This window comes from Polypterus senegalus, chromosome 2, assembly GCF_016835505.1.
Source record: "Polypterus senegalus isolate Bchr_013 chromosome 2, ASM1683550v1, whole genome shotgun sequence".
Classification (NCBI taxonomy): Eukaryota; Metazoa; Chordata; class Cladistia; order Polypteriformes; family Polypteridae; genus Polypterus; species Polypterus senegalus.
The window spans coordinates 7,689,761-7,705,827 of NC_053155.1; the positions used below are offsets into that span (position 1 = coordinate 7,689,761).

The following is a 16,067-nucleotide window of genomic DNA, read 5'->3' on the forward strand; positions in this document are numbered from 1 at the left end:
AGACAAAATAAACTATGTGATTAAAGTGGAAATTTCTAGATTAAAATTGACATTTCCAGCTTTTTTCCCACTCTGTCCCTATTTTTTTTTTCTTTTCTCTGTACCCCAATAGACTTTCATATGACACTCAGACAGTGGGCTATACCTTTTCACTGCAACTTTGATATCTGACAACATTTTTTTTATTTCAGGCACTATGCGACTTTGTGAACTTGAGCTTTCAAGTTTCTCTAACACTCTATGTCACTCGATCAACTTCCTTTTGTTGTTTATATCACTGTTTAAACCAACAATTAGTACGTTTTTCCTTGCCTCCACTTGACATTCGCTGTAATTCTTCTATTTTCCCCCATGTTTTTGCCATTTAATTTTCACAGAATGTTGAACTTAGGGGCTATTTATATTGATTTGCATATTCAAAGATGCGTAATTCTGGGAGGAGTTGGGGAGTGGTGGCAGATTCGTGCACATGTGTTACTTTTCACGCTGACCGGGATTTATGTAGCGGAAGAACGTGGAAGTTGGCAAACACACAGATTTATGCATCTGTATTTTTTTGTGCGTACGCACATTTCCACTTTTGTCCATACACCATGTTTTAATGTGAATTCTACGCACGGTGTTATGCATGAGGCCCCAGGAGAGAATTCAAACTTACTGTAGGCAGACATGCATCAGATGAAGTCTGATGTAACTTACTGTTGAAAGTGTCATGCATGTGGTGTGAAAATATTACATATGCAAACACAGGTGATTTATAAGGCTTATGGAATGTTGGGCTGAATCTCTTCAGTTGAACCAGACAGAAATTTAGAGGAGACATAATGAAAGTGTTCAAAATGATGAAGGGACTGAGTTTGGTGGACAGCAGCATTTTCTTCAACATGAGTTGTTCAACTAGAATGCCATTGAAAACCATTGATGGTGAATTTCACAAAAGCATGTGGATGTTTGTCTTCACACAGACAGCTACAGATAACATGATGTGTGTCACTAAGCAGTGTGGTAGATGGCAGTCTTTTCGGACCCTCCGGAAGGTTAAATGACTCAGGCTTGATGAGCTGTGTTGACCTACATGGCCTTCCTTCATCTAAACTTGCCTTATGTTCTTACACTCACAGCCTGTACTTTAGCCCATGAACATCTCCCTTCCACCTTCTTCATAAAGCTAACGGCTGGAGTCACTTTATCTCCCAAGAGTTACATCAACACAGACCTGCACTTTGCTCTACTGTCAGCCCTCACTAGATCTCAAGATTCAATAGTGGCTCAGTGTGTCATTTAAATTCAAATCTACTGCCACCAATATAATCTCCTGGAATGTAAATGACAACATGTAATGGAAAGAGCCCAGTATAAACCAGTAACAGGTAGACAGCCAACCTTTGCCTTTTTTTTGGTCAGAGTGCCCTTGCTGATCAGGGTATGCAGGACACTGCTGATGTCGAAGTTCATCACGTAGGCCAGCTGAGGCTTGTAGTATTCCGTGATCTTGAGGAGATCTTCATGTGAGAATCCATTAATAACTTTAGAAAACTTCAGAGCCAAAGCTGCAGTGAGGAAAGAAAGAAGGAGAGTGAAGAAGGATCTGTGGACATGACTGGTCAAAAGTTAGTCTGGTACGCCTGCTTATGGTTAAGTGAATGCACATCAATCTCAACTCCTGCATGGACTCAACTGCTTATATACTAAGTTTGACTGAACAGATACCATCCATGTTGTGATGAATGTTGCTGAAATGGACCCCTCAGCTAAATGAGCAAAAACACTTCAGTCTTAAACTGCCCTGTTGCTCCTCTCACTTCTTCTATCCTGCAGACCTCATGTTTGTGGGCCTTTGTTCATTACACTGGTACAACTATGTGACTGACATGTCTCCTCCCTTGCTTTTATGTTTACCTGAGACAAGAGTTGCTACTTGGGTGGGATTTGTATTTGAATTTAAATCCACAGTGGAAATGGTCAGTTATTAATTTTGAAGGCTTTTGTTTCTATTAACACTAGAATTACCAGAGCCTACAAGAAAACTCGTCAATCCGGCTCACCTTAAATCCATTTGCACCTCTCCATCAGCGTCTTTTGTCCTGTAAATGTGCCGATTAAGACAAGCAGCAAGCAGACGGCTATTCCATCCCCCCTCCATCACAGAAAGTTCACAAAATTCACAAAAAGTAACAGCACCAGCGTAAATTCACACCCAATCTGACACTGTTCGTTTTCAAATAATATTGCATTAGTGCAATGATGTTTTCTGATTAATTTTATACTCAATGTCCCATATATTTGTCTCTTTCTTTTTTTTTCTCTGTGCTGCGTCGACATCGTGTACCAGAAGGCGTGAGCTTATTCAGTGCAGCAGGAACACTCAATAAAACTGAATAAAAAAAATAAAGTGGCAGTGAGATACAAAGAAGGCAGATTCACCAGCGTTTGTGTGTCAGGTTTTATCCCTCCAGATCAGAGAATGTCCAGTTCCATTGCCTCAAAACACCACTCACATCTACAGTTATTCCCAGTTTCAAATAAAAACTAACAGCGTCAGATCCCTAGGGCAGTGTATGTATGGTGATCGTGACTGAGAGAATAAAAGTGAAAAAAAAAGGTAACTTTTACAAGTACAGTACTATAAATGTACACAGTCTGTTACAGGCGCAAACCAAATGTATGTGTGTACTGTATAATATTAACAATAAGAGCAGCTCACTACTGAAAACGGCAAATATAGGAGGCACTGGGGATCGAACTGGGGACACTTGATTATGAGTCAGCAAATCTTACCACTACACCAGAAAAGCTGTTGTAGCATTCTTGAACCTTTTATGAAAGTGTATATTTGATCTTTGGACTTTGAGCTTCACACATTCTAAGGTTTATGCCTACATTTTGTAACATTTATTACTAAATTATGAAAAAGTTTATGTTTTCACAATGTGTTTACACAGATTACTGTAGAAACGGAACACACATGAAATTCATGTGTTCTAAATAATGATCTATTATTTCCACTCTAAAACTCCAGTAGCTCACTCACTCCCAGATAATCAAACAAGGCATGAGCTGGGAGAATTTTGTGAACTTTCTGCGATGGTGGGGGGATGGAATAGCCGGCTGCTTGCTGCTTGTCTTAATTGGCACATTTACAGGACTAAAGACGCTGACGGAGAGGTGCGAACTGATTTAAGGTGGGCCGGGGTTGTCTCATAGGCTCTGGTAATTCTAGTGTTAAAATCTCTTGGTAGAGTTCAGTTGCTTTTGTGACATGACAACCAGGTCATTACAGCCCCTCCTGGTTTAAAATGTCAGCCTACTTTGTTGTCCATTGTTAGAAAAATATAATTAAACACATCATTAAAGTGAATAACATCACTTTGAGTTCTCAGAATGTGACATGTATACCCACACCATAACTCTAGGGGGAAGTACTGGCCACCCTACATGAAAACATCATCAAAAACTTAGGGGGTATGCAATGACAGTTAGTAGAGTGGCCCCAGTGGTCAGAAAAACCAAAAGGAACGTATGCTGAGAATAGTGAGAACAATGATGAAGAAGTGACTAACCAGAAGACAGCAGTTTCTGTTTTTTACTGTGGGATTACAGGAAGCCTATTTGTTTAATTTGCAACCAAAAATGTTCTTTCAGCACAAGAGAGACATATTAGTGAGCTAAAAAGAGACTTACAGCTGTCTGATATGAGGACTACGAGAAGAGTTGAGGACATCCAGCTAAAGTATTAGCAGTCTCCAATCTCTAAGTGGCAGTGTGGTTTGCTCCTCTACAATCACCGTATTAACAACTACAAGAAGAAATGCATTAGAAGAGTCGAAGAGTGTGAAAATGGCAGCTAGCAGGGGATTATAAGAAGGAGGTCCTGCTTGGAATCTTTCAACTTTGGATTTGAGTGTCATTTACACTTCCAATGGCCTTTAACAACTCTGAACAATCAGGGTGTTCATGCGCCAGGGCAGTTCAGGCCTTCTGTGTAAATGAACATTCTACGTTGAATTTCAGCTGGAAGATAAACGCATTTGACGGTTCACACATTTCTGCTGCTTTTTCTACATTTCTTTTTTCAATTCTTCTATCAACACTTCTAAAAATGTCAACAGCTTTTTGTACCACTACATGACTGTTTTGTGTGTTTAATGCTCACTGCAGGGGCTTCACAGTATTACTTTTATGAAAAAACTCGACTTCATTTGAAATGCTTGATAACTCAGTGTGGAAAGAAAGCTCGGTCAGGTTGACTTCTATGAGCCACATTGTTGTCCTGTTACCTGCTCCTCCATTGCTCCTCTTTAGAGTATGGCCTTTTCTTAGTCCTTACATGGCAAATGCAGTTTGAAAAGTCTAATAAAATTACAAAGGAAGGTGAAATGGCATGCAGGAGAATTTTATGGAATCTTCTATTTCAGGAAATGGAAACCCTGTTACCAAAGAATGTTCACCAAACTATCTCATATTGTACTCTGTAATAACTGTGTAATAATATGACGTACATGATCAAAATTGCTTAATCTAACTAAGGGCAGCAACCATTAAATGTGCTTTGGTCACAAGACAAGGGCCAGTACTGGATCACCAGCTTGTTACTGGGCCCACTCACAAATACACAATTACACTGACACGAGAGGACATTTAGAGCTGTCAATTAAGAGAAAAAACAGAAATGGAGAGAACATGCAGAGTCCACACAGACCACCATCATGTGCTAGACTCAAATCTAGACTGCTGTGTACTTGAGGTAGCAGCGCGGACTACTGCACCTCCATGCCAGCCCGCCTTCATAAGACAGCACATTACCTCACTGCAAAACATATTTTCTTAACAAGTAAAAATTTCTTATTTTAAGGTAATATATTTAATATTTTGCCCCAGGAGATTAAATATCTCATGTTGCAATGATACTTGCTAGACTATTTTGCTCAATTCAAGATAACTGGTCTTACGCTATCTGACTTAGATGTAAAGTGTAATTCCAAGATAATTTCGACTTAAAAAAAGCACAACTGTGAGAGAAAAGCCTGTTATCAACTACAGCGATGAGCAGAGCAGGACATGTATTCTTATTTCAAGAACCAAAACTTTCTAGGTTTGTCTTGTTTTAACATACTATGAGTAAGACACAACCCCGAGACTTAAATTAAACTCTTTTTAATCCAGAAAGGTTTTAGAATACAACCTTGATTTTGTTAACAACTACGACATTTCAGATGAACACTTGCCTAATTCAGTGGCCTTTCTCTGTAACTAGTGTGATTTAAATGCAAAGTTAACTGCAAAGTTAAACTAGCTGGATTACCTGCAAAGGGTACTATTTTATTATATTCAAATGGTAATATTTTTCTTCAAATCAAAATGGTTTCCACATTTTAAAATAAATGACCCTTCTATAAAAAATGTGTCTGGTGGTTTGATGCAAAAGTTTTGTCACTGTGTCAAATAAATGGCTTAATCCAAACAGTGTTGCTGGAATTTATTAACATAAAAATAAAAGTTCAAGAATTTAGGAATCTTTAAAAGTTTTATATAGTTCACTGATATCCCCATGGTAGTACTTCACAAGAATATATATTTTGTTTTCCAGTCATATAGTCTCACTGGAATTAAAATGAACCGGCTTCATAGCTTCAACAAAATGGGTGGATTTAATCAGGTTAGGGATTTTAATTTCAAATGACAAAACATCTCTATCAAAGACACAGCATCATGAATTTGAAACTCCAAACAATATAATGTGTAGTGTTGTTGTGGCTCAAAAGTCGTTTTAAACTCAAAATCCACAAACGAGCAGCAAATAAAACAACAGCAAATCATCTTTGGGGTTTAAACAGGAAAAAGCACGAGTGCTGAGCGACTGTAGCTGTTATGTGATGTAATATACAGGATTAGGGAATCCATTCCCGGACGGGTTTATCCATTCTTGGGAATTCAGGAATCCTGCATGTCATTCCCAGGAATCCCAGGCTCCCGGGGATGACACAGTGCACGGGCATCTCACATGTGAGCGGTTTTAGAACGACCGACACTTATTTTTAACTACTGCAATATGTTGACACCAATAAAATACTAACCTTATCTACAAGCAGTTCATGCTGTCATATAAGTACATGTATCTAGTTGAGGGGTGCCCATACTTTTTTGGCTTGCAGCTACTTTTAAAATGACCAGGTCGAAATGATCTACCTACATTAAAAATGCTATATATACACTCACCTAAAGGATTATTAGGAACACCTGTTCAATTTCTCATTAATGCAATTATCTAATCAACCAATCACATGGCAGTTGCTTCAATGCATTTAGGGGTGTGGTCCTGGTCAAGACAATCTCCTGAACTCCAAACTGAATGTCAGAATGGCAAAGAAAGGTGATTTAAGCAATTTTGAGCGTGGCATGGTTGTTGGTGTCAGACGGGCCGGTCTGAGTATTTCACAGTCTGCTCAGTTACTGGGATTTTCACGCACAACCATTTCTAGGGTTTACAAAGAATGGTGTGAAAAGGGAAAAACATCCAGTATGCGGCAGTCCTGTGGGCGAAAATGCCTTGTTGATGCTAGAGGTCAGAGGAGAATGGGCCGACTGATTCAAGCTGATAGAAGAGCAACTTTGACTGAAATAACCACTCGTTACAACCGAGGTATGCAGCAAAGCATTTGTGAAGCCACAACACGCACAACCTTAAGGCGGATGGGCTACAGCAGCAGAAGACCCCACCGGGTACCACTCATCTCCACTACAAATTGGAAAAAGAGGCTACAATTTGCACGAGCTCACCAAAATTGGACAGTTGAAGACTGGAAAAATGTTGCCTGGTCTGATGAGTCTCGATTTCTGTTGAGACATTCAAATGGTAGAGTCAGAATTTGGCGTAAACAGAATGAGAACATGGATCCATCATGCCTTGTTACCACTGTGCAGGCTGGTGGTGGTGGTGTAATGGTGTGGGGGATGATTTCTTGGCACACTTTAGGCCCCTTAGTGCCAATTGGGCATCATTTAAATGCCACGGGCTACCTGAGAATTGTTTCTGACCATGTCCATCCATTCATGACCACCATGTACCCATCCTCTGATGGCTACTTCCAGCAGGATAATGCACCATGTCACAAAGCTCAAATCATTTCAAATTGGTTTCTTGAACATGACAATGAGTTCACTGTACTAAAATGGCCCCCACAGTCACCAGATCTCAACCCAATAGAACATCTTTGGGATGTGGTGGAACAGGAGCTTCATGCCCTGGATGTGCATCCCACAAATCTCCATCAACTGCAAGATACTATCCTATCAATATGGGCCAACATTTCTAAAGAATGCTTTCAGCACCTTGTTGAATCAATGCCACGTAGAATTAAGGCAGTTCTGAAGGCGAAAGGCGGTCAAACACCGTATTAGTATGGTGGTCCTAATAATCCTTTAGGTGAGTGTATATATATATATATATATATATATAAGAATTTTCCACTTATATTAGTGATTTATTCTCTTCCTCCTTGGCCTTCATTTTTCAGTGTGTTAAAATTAAGAATGCAAAACAACTGAATTAAAAATTATTTTCTAATATATTCAGTGTATTTCCACTGTAGAAAGTCTCATCTCAAGTAATTTGTTCTAAAAAGCAGCATTTTCTACTTATTTCAAACCTTTGAACACCTATAAGGGCTTTCTTATTTCTAGACTGGAACTAACTTATTTTAAGATGTCTTGGCAAGTAAAATTATCTTGCTGCATGGACAGATAATTTCACTAATATTAAGTCATTTTCTACTGAAATTCAGTGTTTATATCTTATTTCTAGACTAAGTTTTTTTGCAGTGCTGTCGCACTCTCCCACCCTTTTGCCTTTGCAGGAAGCCTGCGTTTCTCGATCTGATGCTCATTTTGTACCCCACAAGCTGGCGGCTTAAAGATGGAAGGTCACTTTCTGCATTTCTTTTCTTCTTCAATGGTTTCTTTGCTCCATTTTTTATCTCTACCTCTATTACTGGCCTCTGTTTTTCATCATCTTTAAATCCTTTTATATAATTTCATCCTTTTTAAGAAGTTCACTTCTTTGTCATGAATTCCTTTCATCTTAAATATTTTTTAAGTTTTGGTCATAAATGCCTATCACCCCCAAATCTTCCAGTCTCCATCCCCTTCCAAAAGCTTCACTCCCCTCTTCCACTTACTCCACAACCCAAAATCAGATAAAGTTATTGCCTTAATTGAGCTGGAAAACGCTAATTGAGGCCCACCAGCTTATTGCACGCAAGGTAAGGTGGGCTTTCCCAGCTTGAGCAAACTGCCTGTGACTTTGAACAAACTTTATCTTGGCTGCACTTATTTTATGTCACACTGGGTGGTCCATTGTTGAAGCTGCAGTAGAATTAAGTGAATGAAAAAAAAAACTCAAATAACAAAAGCATGGACATACCTGGATGTTGTGCCATCTCTAAAAAAGAAAAGAAACAGAAATGAGCTAGTGTGAGTAGATTAACAATGACAACCTCACCATAAGATGATTCATTTTTATCAGTTTTCTTAGTTTCCTCTGGATTTCTGTCCATTCTTACAAATGCTGTCAGTTCAGTTTCCACAAATGATAACTATAAGCTCCTCTTTAGGAAGTACCCACAGTTTTCTTGTCCATCTCCTTCAAATCACGTCCAGTTCCTCAGATCCCAACGGACATCTGGCAGCACTGAGTTAGCAGCCCACCAGAGGAAGGACACTAAAGAGGAAAACTGACAGTACATGCAAAGCAAATGGATGAGAATGGAGTGTTCCTCTTAAGAACTTTGAAAGCTTTTCATCTTTTCATTGACCCTCTCCTTTTTCTCTGACCACTTTTCCATACAAGAGTTGTGGTGAGCCAGAAGCCATCCTGAGCACAAAGATAAGATATGAGGACATTAATGGAGTTAATCTGAAGGGCGAGTGTTGACATCATGTGATTTGACATTCTTATAGCAGCTGTTTTATGTTAAACATACATTGAGTGTGTTTGATGTCCATCTCACCAGTAAACTGTATACTCACGGAGTGATGGCCTCAAACATTGGTGGGGGTGTTACAATCAAAGCTCACCTAGTGAGTCAGTACAGTGTGACCAAACTGAACAATTTAACATAATAAAAAAGAAGAGCAGCAATAAGCAGGTTTGAAGAAGCAGTTGAACCTGTCAAACTGCACTGAAGAGTGAGTCATCATCAGTCTGGTCATGATCGAGAACCAGACGATATCTTAATGCTCAATGGTGAGCGACTTGCATGAGACTGAATGTCCAGTTGGGTTGTGTTTAGTGAAGCAGGTGTCTCCATGTGGTCCAATGACAGGTGACAGAACTGCTCTCCTCTTCAGGACACGCTACATACATGTGGTCAAACCATCAGGGTCAATAGCAGGCTCAGGTCAGCTTGATGTAATCTACAATCGGCAGAACTTCCAAAGAAAAGAAACTGGGATCAGTCCTGCTGAAGCTGTGAATGAAGCCAACCTTAAGAGAGTTTCGGATCAGGAGATGTTAAGACTGTCAGAAGAATTGGAAGAGCACCTGAGAGCATGAATGTGAATTTGAGGAGAGAGACTCTTTGTTTTCCTTGTGGATTCCAGTCAAGAGACTGTCATGTAACATTGGAGGCCTCTTTCTGCAGTGTGTGTGTCTGACCCATCTCCATTTTCTTCTCCTGATTTGGATTTGCAGTTGCTCCTGGTTTGCCCTTGACCACAGGTCTGTGTTTTGCACTCTGCTGAACCACTAAATGTAAAGCATCTGTCAGAGACATTTGTTGATAAAGGACTGGATCTCTTTAGAAGTATTGCAGATGACTCTTCATGTTCCTGACCCATACATCAGAACTGATTTCACATTTGAGCTAAAAACTCAGAGCTTAGTCCTGATGGATAAGGCACTGGATTTGCAGACTGAGCGGAGGGCAGCAAAGGCTTGTTGAGCTTTCTTAATCCTAGCCTTGATATCCTCATCTGTCCCTCCAGACTGACTGATCTTACTGCCTAGGTAGGTGAACTCATTTACATTCTCTTCTTCCTTCCTCCCATCATAATCAGTGTTTCCTGCCTGCTGTTAATCCGCAGTATTTCATTTTTCTCTTGGCTGATCTTCAAGCTGACACATTATGTGATCTCTTCCAGGGAGTCGATTTTTCCTTGCATATCTTGCAGATGGTGTGACAGCAGGGCAATGTCGTTGGCCAATTCTAGATCTTCTAGCTTCCTAGTCAGCGTCCACTGGATACCTTTCCCCAAACTGGCATAGGCTATACATATTACCAAGTCACGCTGCACCAGGAAGAGAAGGGGTGTCAGTAAACATCTCTGTCTGACACTAGTGATTACCTGGAACTCCTCTGACAATCTCCCAATATAGATGACTTGACAAGAGAAGCCGCCATAAAGTTTTTTGATGATATTCACCATCCTCTCTGGTACGCTATACTGTCAAAGGATGTTCCATATTGATGCTATGTCTACACTATCAAATGCCTTCTTGAAATCAATGAAGCAGACATAGAATGGGGTCTACCATTCTTTTGTCTGTTCAACAATGATCCTGAGTGTGGCAATCTGGCCAGTACAGGATCTGTCCTTCCTAAAGTCTGCCTGTTTGTCTCTAAGTCTCTTGTCAATCTCAGCTTTCATCCGTTCCAAGATAATTCCTGTGAAAACTTTGCTGTGGATGGATAACAAGGTGATCCACCTCCACTTTTCACACTGTGAAAGATCTCCATTTTTGACAACTTTACTAGGTGGCCTTTCTTCCAGTCTATGTGGGATCTCTCCTATGGTCCACACCAAGTTGAGCTGTATATGCAGGTGGTCTATTATGGCTTCTCCTCCTTCTTTCAAAGGTTTTGTTGGTATATTGTCTCCCCCTCTTGCTATGCCCCTCTTCAACCCTTTCAGGGCCTTGTGGATTTCTTGTTTATTAATTTCTTCAGTGTTGATATCAAGTGTGTCCCCACACTCTAACTGAGGTGAATTCTGTGGTAGTGGTCTGTTCAGCACATCCCAAAAGTGTTACCTCCATCTTGCTAACAGGTCCTCAACCGAGGTGAGCAGCTGGCCTGCTTTGTGTCTTTGGTTGGTCGAGTGGGGTTGCTCTTTTTCCCCTTCATAAGTCTAGTTGTTGTGTAGAGTGCCTTGAGGTCTCCCTTTCCAGCTGCTTCCTTTGCTTGCCTCTTTTAGATGTTTCTTCATCTCTTCAGTTGCCAGGTTTTGGCTTGGTTCAGCTTGGTTAAGCTTTTTCCTGTCTTGCTCCTTTTTCCATGCCTTGTCGCTGATCCATGGTTTCCTATTTGATGGCAGTCTTCCCAGTTTCTCTTCACAGGTCCTGACAATCGGTTGTTTGTAGGACATCATCAGCCACTAGACCGAAGCCCTGTTTCTCCTAGACAATAGTTTGTGAATGACATTCTGTTTTTTGTTTTCATAAAAAAAAAAATAAACTTTTTTTACATGGATGAGATGTTAGCCCATTGCACAAACCCCAACATGGAGGACTAGGGTGTCCATTTAATATGGCCTCTACCCCTCACAGACCTGTTTGGCGTGGTTAAACCTGCCAGGAGCACAAGACACAGGTTTGGGGTTTACCAAGGTGTGCAAGCTGTCCCACCACATCAAGGTGGAACACCATCAGGACAGATGACAATGACTTAGGAATGATTACATGTTTATCAAGAGGAATAGGATACTGGGATATTTGCAAATAAGATTGAGGAATATTAGGGGATATGCAAATATAAAAGCACATACTAATAGAGTGTAAATATTATTAGATTGTAAAAGCATGAACCTCACATAATCTAATCTGTGTGTCTGGTCGTCTACATGGTGTTATCTTTAGCGAGAAGCTCCTTCACTGACAAGTGACAAGGCCATTGGAAACAGTCAGCTGTCTGATTTCAGCTGATGCAACTATTGATAAACATTGAATAATCAGCCATCAAGGTGCTTTGTCAAGGAGAGGATCTGGAGGCACTTCTTCAAGATCACTGTTAAGTTTGTCACCTGTGGAGTCCCAATACTCTAAGCATAAAGACTGGAAAACAAGGAAAACGAGTGTGCAGTGACTTTAACTCTAAAAGAACACCTCAACTTAATTAAGAAGATAAAAAACTGCAACAAATAAAAAGGCAAAAGAGCCACCTGATGTGAAGCTTGCTGTGTGGATTTTTATTTTAAATTGCTCAGGTCCTGTTTTCACTTGTAGTGTTTGATATGTCTGCTTTCTTTCCAAATGAACATTAGTTTAGATTGAAGTAAAACTTGTCGTTGTCTCACTAACAATACACCAGCAATCACCAGAGAGGTGGAGGTGATTTAGGATGACTGACTGAGGATCTGCAGGGTCCTAACCCAGCCGTTCTGTAATATAATGATGAGGCCTCCCATTCAGGTTTACTCCAGCAGGGGGAGGCATTCCTAGTGAAGGCCTTTAATGGTCAGTGACATAACGTGATAAGCTCAGTCAGGTCTGGTCCTATCAGAGGTCATGAAATGGGAGCAGAAGGTGGTCTGTGATCCCGGCAGGAGAGGCTCCTGGTTTCCATTGCAAAGTTTGATGAAAGATGCAGTGAGGGCTGTAGAACGTCTAAGAGGATTCAGAGCTTCAGCCCTCACAGTGGGAGAAATTGACAGCAAGTTTGGCATCTTCCATTTAAGGCAGTAAGAGGTTTAGTGCTGAGTTCTTTCGAAAGTGGTCTACCATGGCTAAAGATCCCAGAGATAAACATGGCGAGGTGTACATGTGACACAAGGCTAGTGAGCTCAGGGACAGAACTTGGGAATTCCCAGGATTGAGTTGTTCATCAATCAAAAATAATCAGTAGGCGTAAACACCTTTCATGGGCACTTTTGTGATAAAACAAACACGTTATTCATTAGTTTACTAACTCTGCCTTTTGTGAAGACATTTTTTTTATAAAGTAGGTTTGATTTAAAGTTGTTATGGTTTTTTTGTGTCACACACGCGTGCATGGCGGTAGTCTAAGGGCTTAACCGAGGGTAAGATGCAGAGTCAAGGGTTGAAGAATGGTACTAATGCCTTTTCTCCCTCTTCCACAGACCACCAGAAGAAAAGCCCAGCTAAGACTCCCCCCACTTCCACTGCTACATCACGCCCTCCTGCAGACCACATTTCCATCTGAGATCCCGCCTTTTCCTGTCCTGTTCCTATAAAATCTAAGCACTCCACTCTCCAAACCAGTCATTGTTTTTGGCTCAGTCTTTCGTCTCAACTTGTTTCTTTATTGACTTAAATGTTGATGAGAACATACGGGGTGGACCACCCAAAAGTTTTTGTTCTCTCTGTTTCTTCCACAGCTGTTATGCTTTTCTGATCTTTTTAACACCCATGGGTTTTGTTTTATGTATATTTTAGTTTTGATAATAATAGTTTGATTTTAAACTTTATGTAAAGCAGTTCGATTATTTTTGATCTGTACCAGGAGACATTTTAATTTGTGTGGGTACCACCATTTTGTGTAGCAGTTTCTAGAGTGTTGCTAGGTAACCATGCTAGGAGGTTGTGACCAGTGATGTCACTAAATTATTGCTTCAAAGGTCATCACAGTGCATTTCATTTTGTATGCAAATTTGTTTTGTTTTGCACATTCCGGTGAAAGAACTTTAGCGACAACTTCTGACTTAGAGCTTTGATCTTCCCATTCCCAATTTTGTGTGTTTGTTTTGATCTCCTGGCAGCTTTACTATTAAATTTGCATTTCATAGGTGTGGCAATTTTGTGTGTTTAGTTGCTATGATGCCGTGTGGTTGTTAGGCACATGACACATGTGACACTAAATCAGGGACATTATGGCTGCCATAACATATGAGCAAGTTGTTCATTCTAAGTGGTGTCCGAAATGTAATCTAATAATGATTAGAAAAAAAAATGTGCTTAATACAATAAATAATTAGGAAAATCATTTTGGTGTCTGTGGTGGGCTGGCGCCATGCCTGGGGTTTGTTTCCTGCCTTGTGCCCTGTGCTGGCTGGGATTGGCTCCAACAGACCCCCATGACCCTGTGTTAGGATATAGCAGTTTGGACAATGACTGACTGACTGACTAACTGATTTTGGTGATGATGTACTTTGTTTTTGGCTCTGATTTTTGTTTGGTATTGATAATGTTTGCTTTGTACTTTGACTGCTGTTTTGACATTAGCTAACATCCTAAACAATTCATTTGGAAAGCACATAATGGGATGGCCTCCTGCATTGAGCTTCACCACTCATTTAAAACCACAATTTGTATGAAAAACTTGTCATTGGAGTATGCTTGAACATTACTAAATGATTCAATACAAGGGGCCTAGCAGTAAGGTGTTTGTTTTCTGTCCTACAAAACAATTAAAGCAGACCATTGACTTGATCTTCTGAGCTCACAGCAGCCTGTGCTGACCTCTGAGCAGCTTCACGTCTCTTGTGTTCTCTTGTGAATCTTGGGGTTTGATTATTTTTTGTATTCTGTTTTTGTAATTTTTTTCTTTGATGTGTTCTCTTATTCAGGTATCATTTTACGTGTTGTGTTTTACCTGCTCCTCTTTGTGTTCTTTTATCATCTAATGATGACCATTTGGCTGACACCTAGGGCCTCATGCATAACACCCTGCATAGAGCGTACACTAAAACATGGCGTATGGACAACAGTGGAAATGTGCGTACACACAAAAAAATTGAAATGCACAAAACTATGTTTAAGCCAACTTCCACGCACTACATAAATCCCGGTCAGCGTGAAATATAATGCATGTACATGCACCTGCTGCCCCACCCTGACTCCTCCCATAATTTTACTTATTTTAATATGCAAATAAATATAAATATCACCTTCCGTTTAGTGTTTGGTTAAAAGACAATGGTAAAAGCACGTGAAAATAAGAATTTCAGCGAATGTGAAGTGGAGGCAAGAAAAAAATGTACTGCTACCCCTGTGCCACTGTGCCCTTGTGATATCAAGCATATAGCATGAGGCAAGAACAATGCCTGAACGGGGTGCCAGCTCATTGCTACCATTGTGCCACCATGCCAACATGTTTAATTATTAACAGTATACATTATTTAAATGAAGTTAAAAATGCATCAGTCATGTAATATACTATACAAACTTTAATGCATTTCATCTTAAAAATGATACCAAGAACTCCAAGAAGATAACGCTTTGAAATTTAAATTGACTTCATCATCATCTGTAAATATGCACTCTCTTCTATTGAATTGAACTGAATTCCTTTATTGTTATTGTATGGTACAATGAGATCCATTGTGCAAATCCTCCATTAATTTATTTTTGTATAAAATGATAAAATAATAATAATAATACAGGTAAAATTCCATTACAATGAAGTGCCAGGGACCTAAAAAATATTTTGTTGTAATGAAAATTTTGTAGTAATGAGATTCTGTATTTGTAGCTATAGTGCTTTCTTTAACTTGTGTCCAGGTGTTTGCAATAATTTCAAGAGATTCTTTCACATTGTAAGAGCCAATCATAGAAAGTTAAAGCTTTGAGGTAAACTCGTATTAGTGTTTGCTTAATTTCAATAGAATATAAATTTATTTCTTAGTCATATACATTGTCTTTTCCCCCATAAGTTAGTAAAAGACAGAACTTCCTTGCTATAACTGAGATACACTTTGTTAATTGAGTCAGTTGTTGTTTAGAACAGGTCCCAATTCACAAGGACTTAAAAGACCCATTTTCATCGTAGAAATGGAATAGGCATACAGTTTTCTGACCGTCATTTTGAAACCTTTTAAAGTGACTTTGTAATGATCAGAAATGTAACAAGATTTAAGTTTTGAACAGAACTTCTCTTAAACAAGAACTTTTGAAATGTTTTGCTATTTCAATTTTCTCTTTTTTCTGTGCACGGTTTTACTTTGAATTTCAACTGAAACTTTTAAAAACAAAGTTATTTTGTCTGTGGAATCATTTCAGTGTGTCAGGCTTTTGTTGAATCTGCAGAACTTTGATAATCTTGGAAAAACGCAGCTACACACATTAATTTTTAATCCCGTCCTGTCTACAGGTTATGCTGACGAGAATTTTTCTCAGC

The 16,067-nt window shown here is 39.6% G+C and overlaps 1 protein-coding gene across 5 annotated transcripts in view; it reads right to left on the minus strand.

The window, feature by feature from the left end:
* The window catches only part of LOC120521818 (NACHT, LRR and PYD domains-containing protein 3-like), a 147,861-nt gene that overhangs the window by 100,959 nt on the left and 30,835 nt on the right, over window positions 1-16,067 (minus strand). For all 5 annotated transcript variants that reach the window (XR_005632204.1, XM_039743161.1, XM_039743151.1 and 2 more), the window contains exons 9-10: window positions 8,420-8,437; window positions 1,384-1,550 (exon numbers count right to left, since the gene is read on the minus strand). Coding sequence is in view for 4 of the 5 variants with exons in the window: in XM_039743161.1 (XP_039599095.1) it covers window positions 1,384-1,550; window positions 8,420-8,437 (185 nt within the window). In the remaining variant the exon portion in view is untranslated. The remainder of the gene's footprint in view (window positions 1-1,383; window positions 1,551-8,419; window positions 8,438-16,067) is intronic.